Raw genomic sequence first — 9,698 nt, forward strand, 5'->3', positions numbered from 1 at the left:
TTCCCCGGTTGGGGATTGCCCTATCAAAAATTTGATAATAATAATAATATCTCTATTCTCTATGGAGCGAAACAAGTCTTGTCAATGTCACTCATTGTCAGGAGTCCGCCGAGTCTTGAGATGTTGTAATAAAATTAATAATAATAATACTCTACTACGTCTTGCTTTCGTGGAGTGTGGCTGGTGTGGTGAACTGTTCGTGCTGTGATCTCCAAGCGTCGTGTGGTCTCGTCGGGTCAAGACTCAAAATAAAAAAAAATAAAAGAGTCAAATGAAAAACCTGAGGACAGAGAGTGGAGATTTACCGGAGACTGAATGTGAGGGAAGTGATAAAAACACAACTTCCACCTAGCTCTCGAGACCTCATCTGCGCTGCATGCATACGATTGTGACGTCACAACAAAATGGCGTCAAGCATGCAATCGGAGGAGAGGCCCAAAAAAATGAAGAGCTAGCTGGTGACTGACTTTGACGAGATTTGTTGCAGCCACTTCTGTGTGCGGTGTTGTTTGTGTTTGTTTGGTGGGCTTTTCGCAAGCGTAGAACTCATCCTCGGCAAGAGATTTCGCCGCCCATCTGCTGGCTGTTGTTGACTCACAGCTCTAAGACAGCAGGATGGATCCCGAGTCCTACGTCCTAGGTATAGACCTGGGCACGACATCCGTGAAAGTGGCGGTCGTGGATGCATTGAATCGTCAATGTGTGCATCGCTCCATGGCTGATACGAGTGCTGTGGTTCCGAATGCGGAGGTAAAGCGCTCCAAAGAGCAGAACGTGACAATGATTTTCGCCACTCTCGACTCCCTGGTGTCGTCCGTGCCTGCACAGCACAAGGAGAAAATCCGTATGGTGTCTGTCTGCGGCCAGATGCATGGTTGTGTTCTCTGGGGTAATAACCATGATAACGAAGTGAGTGATGCTCGGAACGCCAGCTCAGCTGAGTCCAGTGCTGCTAAGGACAGCGGTACAGAAGAGCGGAAGTGTGCAGGCGACGAGCAGGCGCAGGATTCGTCTGAGAGCGCCAGCAGCAGCAGCAAGGATGCTGTGAAGGTGTCGAGTGAGCCAGGTCGTCTGTCCCTGCCACTGTCCACCCCTGTCAACCTGGTGGCGGACAACCTGGGCAAGAACACGAGCGAGGGAGAGGCCACCACGCCGACAACATCCACGGCGCTCTCACCCACTGCGGGTAGTAGTGACGCTGCAGCAGCACCGGCCGCGGGCAGTATAGCATCACTGGCCGCTTCACCGCTGCTGCAGGCCATGCCGCGCGTCATCTCCACGCTGGTGACGTGGGAGGACGGGCGCTGCGACACGGCGTTCCTCAACTCGCTGCCGACGCCGAGCAACGGCCGCCTGAGCACCGGCTTTGGCTGTGCCACGTTAGCCTGGATGCACCGGCACGCCAGCGAGGCCTGGGTGCAGCAGATGTGCGCCGCGGGGACGGTGATGGACCTGCTGGTGGCGTGCCTGACGTCGCAGCAGGATGCGCCCGTCATGTCCGAGCAGTGCGCGGCTAGCTGGGGCTACTACAACTGGGAAGACCGGCAGTGGGATCTGGACGCGTAAGTAGTAGTTGCCGCCTGCCGTCTAGTGTCATGCTCGTCTGCTGTTGATGTCGCTTCATGCCAGCTGTGCGTACAAATTGCACGAAACAAAATCACACGAAACTACACCCATGCCATGTACTAGCATAGTTACATGCATGGCATATACTACAACTATACACATGCCAAGAGTGATACTTATAGGCTATTCATACTACGTTACAATACACGTCACGTTTTGGAATACGACGTACTGGCAGACGTCGTTTCCATGCAGGTGCATTCACACAGGCGCGCACACGCTGCTCGTACAGCTGTGTGTACAGCTTCTTTTGGACACAAACTGCTGGGAACGACAGAACGAAACTCGGTACAGGGGTCTGGATACGTGTCTACATTTTCGTATCAGGGGTACGATTTTCCCGCCACGGTCCATGTTGTCATGGCTATCCGGACGAAAACGTCACGTACTCCACATTTTGGGCGTAGTGTGAATGGCCCATTACCCCCATTGAGTGTACAGCTCCACTATCATTGTGGTCCCGGCAGAATTTCGACTTGACGTCATTTTTTTGTGGTGCAATGCACGCGGTGTCCACGTATTATCAGATGTATCCTGGACCTGTGGTGGATAAATCTCCATTTCCGCATTTCCCACCGTAAAACACGTGTGCAATGTGCATTGCACCATACAACTGCATCGGCTTGAAATTCTGTCCGGACAGCAGTACATAATGGAAGCTGCAAACTCTTGACCGTACACTACACCCCAGCATCTTATTTTCAGCCAATTCAGGGCATGGAAGTGGTGAATGACATCAGGAGTCAACAAATAACGACTTCAGTATCGACTCTGCCCACAGTGCAGTGACGTATATGGTGGGTAGGGCCATTGCCTTCGTGTCACGTGCAGCTGTGATTTGTCCGTAGCAGGAGTGGGTCCCTGACCAGCGGGAGGGCGCAGTCTTGGGTTGTCCACAAAATGTTTTCAATTATTTTTGAATTTTGGTTGGATTTTCGCACTTTGAATTTTTTTGGAATTTTGGCCCATCAGGATTGAATTTTGGCCGTTTTTGGAGAACGACAGTGATGTCACATCAGGAGAGTACATGTGCTGCTCAATATATTACCAAGTTTGACATGTGAAAACAGTACTTTCAAATACACACACCTTTGACCTTTGCCCTTTTGACACCCATCCCCGAATTTGGAAGCACACAGACACACATGATAAGCAGCAGGGAGTCGTCAAATACCGGGAGTGGAAACGCCGTTAATCTTGATTATCCATGCTCGCCTCGCGCAAAATTTTTGCAGTGCCTTGAGTACCTCAGCGTCGTCAAATGCAATTTAGAGTAGCCTTGAGTATTTTTTGGGAGAAAGCGTCCATCAGAACGTGTATACAGAGATATTTGCAGTGGTCTTCTCGTTTACTAGTAGGAGGACACCTAATTTATCGGTAGGCGTTATCGCAGTGTTGCGATGTATGACTGGAGGCCCGATTCACGCGCGGATAGTGACGTGACTTTTGATGTAATTTATCGAGGAAAATAGCTCAGCCTCAGTAATCAAAGCCACTTGGTTCGACCCACGAAAAAACTTCTCGTAACCATTGTCCTTTTCATATAGGTGCTACCTGTGAATTTTCTCGGTGTAAGATGATATGCCACTGACTTTTTGAGGGACCCTTCGTTTCTAAAACATTATTGATTTTTAAATCACGACAACATTATTATAAAGTCAAGGAATTTCTCTTGTTTTCTTCTTCAGTGTAAGAGAACATCACCGCTTTCAGTATGTCTCATGTCAAGAGGAAGCATGACAACGTATATGCACCACCAACACTGAGAATCCAATTACAGATTTTGCCAATTGTGGCGAGTATCACAGAATTGACAATGCACACCGAATTAAACTGTTCTAAATCCCTCTCTTTCTGTCTCGCTTCTCTTTGCCAACTTTGGGTGTCAGCAGTTACGCATGCGTACATGCACGCACCAATATACGGGTGCGCACGTACCAATATATGGGTGCGCACGTACTCATTGGCATGCACAAACTGCACATGCACACACACGGCATGTACGAACTGCGCATGCACGCACATTCACACACATACACACACACACACTGGAATGCATGCATGCACACATACACACAAACCTGGTCCTGGTAAACACTGCCATTACGGTCACCTGTCCCCTTGCGGGGCCGACAACATGGAAACGACGAGCGACGGCAGAAAGTCGGCAGTCTGCCAAGAGATCAGGGACCATATTCAATCGGCACGACAAGAGAGCCACCTTTGGCAGCACACACACACACACACACACACACACACACACACACACACACACACACATACTGACATGCCCACACTGTGCATGCACACACACGAACACACACGGTGGATGTTCATGTGTCTCAGATTTAATTATCTTTTCAAAGTTTGGTAGATTCGGAGACATGTTGGCCAGAATTTCATAGCCGAAAGTCGCCAACACCGGCTGGACGCTAGTTAACTCAGGCTTTCTGCTAGCTTCCAGCTCTCTTTTCACCGCAACAACACACCAACCACCATGGTATCTTTTTGGTGTCTCTGCAGTGCAGTTGACTATGGCGGTGGGCTGGGGCGCTGCTGCTGCTGTTGCTGCTGCGGATGATATATGATGGACGGCTTTCTTGCCACTACTGTACCGCAAATTAAACTTGAAAACACAGCTGATGTGGTCTCCAGGTCTGGACAAAACGCACACGGAAAACAGCGCAGTATTTCTATATTAAAATTGTCACAAGTATTCATCCAGGTAGAGAATGCCATGTGTATCCTGATTTCCTGACCATCACATAGTTTCTTAAATCTACCATTGCATTTCTTGCAACATCACGATAAAATACGTCAATCTTAGACACACAACTTCGGGGCTGTTCAACTTCACGGCGTAGTGGATGGCCCTTGCAACAGAAGCTTCCCTGGGTCTGTACTTGACTGCAGGTTGATAAATCGAATGCTCTGTACATGCAGCATGCGTGTGTAACAAACCAAAACAAAGCTATTCAGTGATAGAAGTATTCACTTGATAAAGCTTGGTTTTACTCACCTCTCGCCAAAGTTCCTAAAACATCACTCGTAAAATGGCTACCGATATCTCCCTGTCCAGCATGACCATGCACTGCCGACCAATCCACGACGAAGAGTGATAATACTACAAAAGGGAAGCGGAAATCTGACGAGAAGGTTTATGTATGGAGACGTCTAAACTGCTCCGCTTGCAGGAAGAACCAAAATAGATTTTGACATTTTGAAATTCCCGCGGAATTGGTGAATGTGGCACAAAAAAGATTATTTGGAAAAAATCGGCGTGCTCCAGCGCGAGGCGAGCATGGATCACGCTCGCGCATCTCGTTTCCACTCCCGGTATTTGACGACTCCCTGATAAGCAGTTTGTGGTTTTTTTGGAACTATTGGGTACGAGTACTGTAAAAACCATGGCAACGGATCGAATTTTTTCTGCATTTTGGGGGATTTTTTTGAATTTTCTTAAAACATTTTGACCGTTTTTTTCGCTTTTTGAATTTCAATTTTGGACAAAATAATTCGCATGATGTGGCCACGCAGTGCCGCAGTCCACTTACTACCAGTGGATGTGTCACCCTACGGTGAACAAAAACAACATACAGGTCATTCATTGGAAACTGACACCCTAGCTTTTTGGTGTCTCTCGCACATAGTTGTAGATACAGTATCGTGAAAACAACATTACATCCTGCATTGTGTGACCCGTGCAAGCACTCCTAGCCACATTTGAGGCCAGAAAAGTCCAAGAACAGGGAAATAGAAATTCAGCCAGGTTTTACAAAATTAGGACAGGTATTCCATGGCAAAATGTATGGAGAAGCAGATCCCAAACCAAGATTTGTGTTATTTAAAGTGGGTTTTTGATCCTCAATTCGTCCCCAATCGGACTTTCAAAAGGCAGCGGGACTGTTTCCGATGAATAGACTGTACTTGTTGGGAAAGCTTTGAAGTAGCGAATCGAATTCTCTTCAACTCCCATTTGGAGCGAACTTAATGGAACGTTCTAAAATTTGTTTCACCCCTAGTACTTGTAAACGTGTGTGGATCCATACATGTACAAAAACTGGATCTGATAGTCAGCGTTGCCATGACTCCGGACTGGCCGTGACCTCGCACTTCCTAGACCTATCGACCTCGCCAGTGTGCAATGTACAGTGAGACTAACCTTTGACCTTTTGACGCCCATCGCCGGAGGCGATGGTAGCGATGCTGCAGCAAGGAGTCGCGGGTGTGTGATCCCCAGTAGCCTAGTCGGTAGTGCACTGTCCGAAAAGACAGGGGTGTTGGGTCCGAATCCTGCTCGTGGCAGAAGCCATAGCAACTTATGCTGGGATTGAACCATTCAACAGGTTGCAAGGCTGAACTATTGAGCACCACTATTCAGCCTGTTCTACACCACACAGCTATTTGAAGTGGCTCTATCTGGCCAGTGAATCTGCTTTTTGGTAATTTTTCCCGCACACATCACACCACATACTCCGACATGCACTGGCTGTTGGTACCCACCCAGGAGAATGACTTCTGCTGTAGCATCGCTATCATCGCCTCTGGCGATGGCCGTGAAAAGGTGTGTTTGTGTCTGTGTTGTATCTGACTAATTTAGTAATTAACCACCTATCATTGTTTGCGCTCTTGTCTCTGTCTCTGTCATCATGTGTGGGTGTGCAGGCTGCGCGACGCGGGCTTTCCGACGCGATTCCTGCCTCGCACGTCCCCGGCCGCAGCTACAGCTGGTCAGCTACAGTGGATGTGGCATGGTATCCGCACCGGAACTCCCGTATCCATAGCTAGTGGCGATATGCAGTGTGGTGTGTACGCTGCCATGCATCGCAACTCTCAAGCCGGTGAGTTGCCTCACTCCAGACCTCAGTGTGTCAACTACATGTAGTGTCTGTAGTGTACAGGGGTTGTCGCAGCATTGTCTCTCTCCGTACTCTCTCTCTCTCCTTCTCTCTGTCTCTCTCTCTCTCTCTCTCTCTCTCTCTCTCTCTCTCTCTCTCTCTCTCTCTCTCTCTCTCTCTCGCAAATCAGGGTTTTCATGGCCGTGATGCAGCATTTCATGCCATACTGATGATCACTAGAGAAATGAGTGTTTGCCACATACCAGAGTACGTATGGAAACCTCGCCGCGGTACGGGATCAAGTTTCATACGGATTTTTTCATACCGTTTTCCGTGTGAAGTGCGACTGGTCTCCGTGTGAAAACTGAGCGGACATCGTACATCATGGTACATGTGGCGGGGAGTTCGAGTATGCTACGCAGAGCAGAACCGGCGCAACGTACTAAAAATCGGTGTCAAACTTCACTGCAGTTGACATAGAGTTTTGTACGTAGTTCCGTGTAGCAGAAACTCCATGTACTTCAAGTAGCAGACCTCACTATTAACTGCTACGGCGAGAAGATATCACAAACATTTTGAACTCTACGTTCTGCATTGTCCTGAAATCCATGTTTCCCTCTCTCTCTCTCTCTCTCTCTCTCTCTCTCTCTCTCTCTCTCTCTCTCTCTTGTCTCTCTCTCTCTCTCTCTCTCTCTCTCTCTCTCTGTCTCTTGTCTCTCTCTCTGTCTCTTTCTCTCTCTCTCTCTTGTCTCTCTCTCTCTCTTTCTCTTTCTCTCTCTTTCTCTCTCTCTCTCTTTCTCTCTCTCTCTCTCTCTCTCTCTCTCTCTCTCTCTCTCTCTCTCTCTCTCTCTCTCTCTCTCTCTCTCTCTCTCTCTCTCTCGCTCCTGTCCCTCTGCCTTGCCCCCTTGTATGTGCAGTTCTAAACATTGGGACGTCGGCGCAAGTGGCGTGTTTGTTACCCAAAGGTCACCAGCTGCCCGCGACGAGCACGACAACGGCTGCTGTAGCCAGTACTGGCAGCAGTGCTGCTGGTGGTTCTGCTGCCGCTGCAGCAGGTACAGCAAGGACGTCATCGGCACAACCGTCATCCAGCAGTGCGACCAGCAGCACCACGCCAAACCATGTCAACACGGCTGCCGGCAAGACTGCAGCTGCAGCAGCGAGCTCTGTGGAGAGTGCTGCAGCGACCCCAGCGGATGCGTCCGCAGCATCCGAACCATCTAACGGCTCGGATTCTTCACCTTCGGTACCAGCGTCAGCCACAGCAGGCGGATCAAGCTCATCATCCTCCTCTCCGGTCCCGACCAGCCCGACCGGTACTCCCAAGATTTCTCTTGCGTCCGCCACATCATCCGGCCGCCAATCGCCGTCGACCTGTAGCCGTGGCGACACGACGCAGTGTAAATCCTGCCATTCTGCGACCAGCGCCGCCACCGCAGCGGATGCTGACGGCAGCGCCAAGGCGACGAGTCCCACTGCCTGTAACCATAGCAACGGTGGCGGCGCTCATCACGTGGCAGCCGCATCAGCCAGTGGCGGTAGTGGCTCGCCCAGTGACCTCACTGCACGACTCAGCAAGCTCAAGCTGGGCAAGAACGGCAAGGCCACGTCCTCCTCTTCCTCCATTGGCAGTACGGAAAGTGAAGCATCCGTGTCGGCCGCGGCATCCATCCCACCACTCGAGAGCTGGCCGTATTTCTTTGACCAGCGACTAGCGGTGGCGGCATCGCTCAACGGCGGCAACGTGCTCATGTCGTTTGTAGAGATGCTGCAGGCGTGGGTAGCCGAGCTCTGCGCCGTGGCTCCACACACCGACGACGTGTTTGCGCATCTCATCACGGCCGGCCAGCGACGTATCCGCGAGGGGGCGTCGTCGCGCGGCGACGTGATCGTGGTGCCGCGCTTCTTCGGCGAGCGCCACCGTCCGCAGAGCAGAGCCAGCGTACGAGAGCTTTCGCCGACCAGCACCTCGCTCGGCGGCATCTTCACCGCCCTGTGCCGCGGACTGATCAAGAACCTCAACGACATGATGCCGGTGTCGTTCCTCAAGGAGTGCCACGTCGACTGCCTGGTAGGCACCGGCACTGCCCTGCTTCGCAACGGAGTACTCCAGGCCGCCGTCGTTGAGAGTTACGGCATGCGCGTCGAAGCCGTTCCCGTTGACGACGCCACCGTCGGTTCAGCGCTCGGCGCCGCCTTGGCTGCCATCGATACGGTCGCCCAGGCAACGCAGCAGCCGTCGCCGAAGAAGAAGTAGAGATACGTTGGTTTGCATCGCCGCTGACATCGCCACTGTGTGTGTGTTTGTTTGCTTAGCTGCGATGCGATATGGCCGTGCTTGTCTGGTAATCTGGTTCGCTGGCATCGTTGCTCGTAATCAAGTCTGCTGGTCGCTTCGACCCCCTGCTGCCTGGAGCTCTAAATCAAGCACATGCATATACGCACACCCACCGCCGTTTTCGTCCGCACTCAGCCCATTGTCTTTTTGCCGCCATGTCTCTCTCTCTCTCTCTCTCTCTCTCAGAATGTCTGACTTCTACTTTCTTATATCTCCGGCGCTTACTGTTGTCGCCATGGCAGTGTCGCCATGGCGATACTAGTAGTGACGCCCTGGTGTTGGTTGTGATAGTGGTAGTCGTTGTTGTCCTCATTCTGTGTGTTTTCGTTGTTGTCATGGCAATGAGCGCATGGCGAAAGTGTGCGTACGTGTATAATGCTCTTTTCATACAGTGTTATGTTGCCAAGGAGACCTGCCATCCCCGTTCGTTGACTGAAATTCTCAGTGCCATCTCAGCTTCATCGTGCCGATTCTACCAAATTAATGTTTTTGTCGCATCTTGTTTTTGTCTTTTCTTATTCTGCAGCCAGCTCAGGTTCGGCCTAGCTTGCCATAACATCTCTTTCTTTTTTTCTGCTCCCATGACATCGAAAGCTCATTCACTCCCATACCCTTAGTGCAGCACAGCTGTAGTACCTGATGTGTTTTAATATTTCTAAGAAACTGCCAAGATCGCAAACCTATAGCTCCGAGCGATGTGTGGTGTTGTGTTTGGACATGTCTTCGAGATGCCAGTGTGTCTGTGTGTGTGTTGAATGGTGTACTCCCTGAACAAGTTGCTATGTCTAACATAGCTGTTCGCTATCATCGCTTCCGCGATGGGCAGGTCTGAGGTGTGTGTGTGTGTGTCTCTCTCTCTCTCTCTCTCTCTCTCTCTCTCTCTCTCTCTCTCTCTC

At 50.6% G+C, this 9,698-nt stretch overlaps 1 protein-coding gene across 1 annotated transcript; it reads left to right on the forward strand.

The window, feature by feature from the left end:
• Positions 1 to 460: 460 nt before the first annotated feature.
• On the forward strand, positions 461 to 9,487 carry LOC135821423 (sedoheptulokinase-like). Its single transcript, XM_065334486.1, has 3 exons — positions 461 to 1,562; positions 6,292 to 6,467; positions 7,382 to 9,487. Exons 1-3 carry the CDS (start codon positions 616 to 618, stop codon positions 8,719 to 8,721), a joined length of 2,463 nt encoding a protein of 820 aa, XP_065190558.1. The 5' UTR covers positions 461 to 615; the 3' UTR covers positions 8,722 to 9,487.
• Positions 9,488 to 9,698: the final 211 nt, after the last annotated feature.

Source organism: Sycon ciliatum, chromosome 7 (genome assembly GCF_964019385.1).
Source record: "Sycon ciliatum chromosome 7, ocSycCili1.1, whole genome shotgun sequence".
NCBI lineage: Eukaryota > Metazoa > Porifera > Calcarea > Leucosolenida > Sycettidae > Sycon > Sycon ciliatum.

Coding starts and splice junctions, on each gene's coding strand:
- LOC135821423 (XM_065334486.1), top strand. CDS start 616: ATGGATCCCGAGTCCTACGTCCTAGGTATAGACCTGGGCACGACATCC. Junction 1,563..6,291: donor CGGCAGTGGGATCTGGACGC/GTAAGTAGTAGT, acceptor GTGGGTGTGCAG/GCTGCGCGACGCGGGCTTTC. Junction 6,468..7,381: donor GCATCGCAACTCTCAAGCCG/GTGAGTTGCCTC, acceptor TTGTATGTGCAG/TTCTAAACATTGGGACGTCG.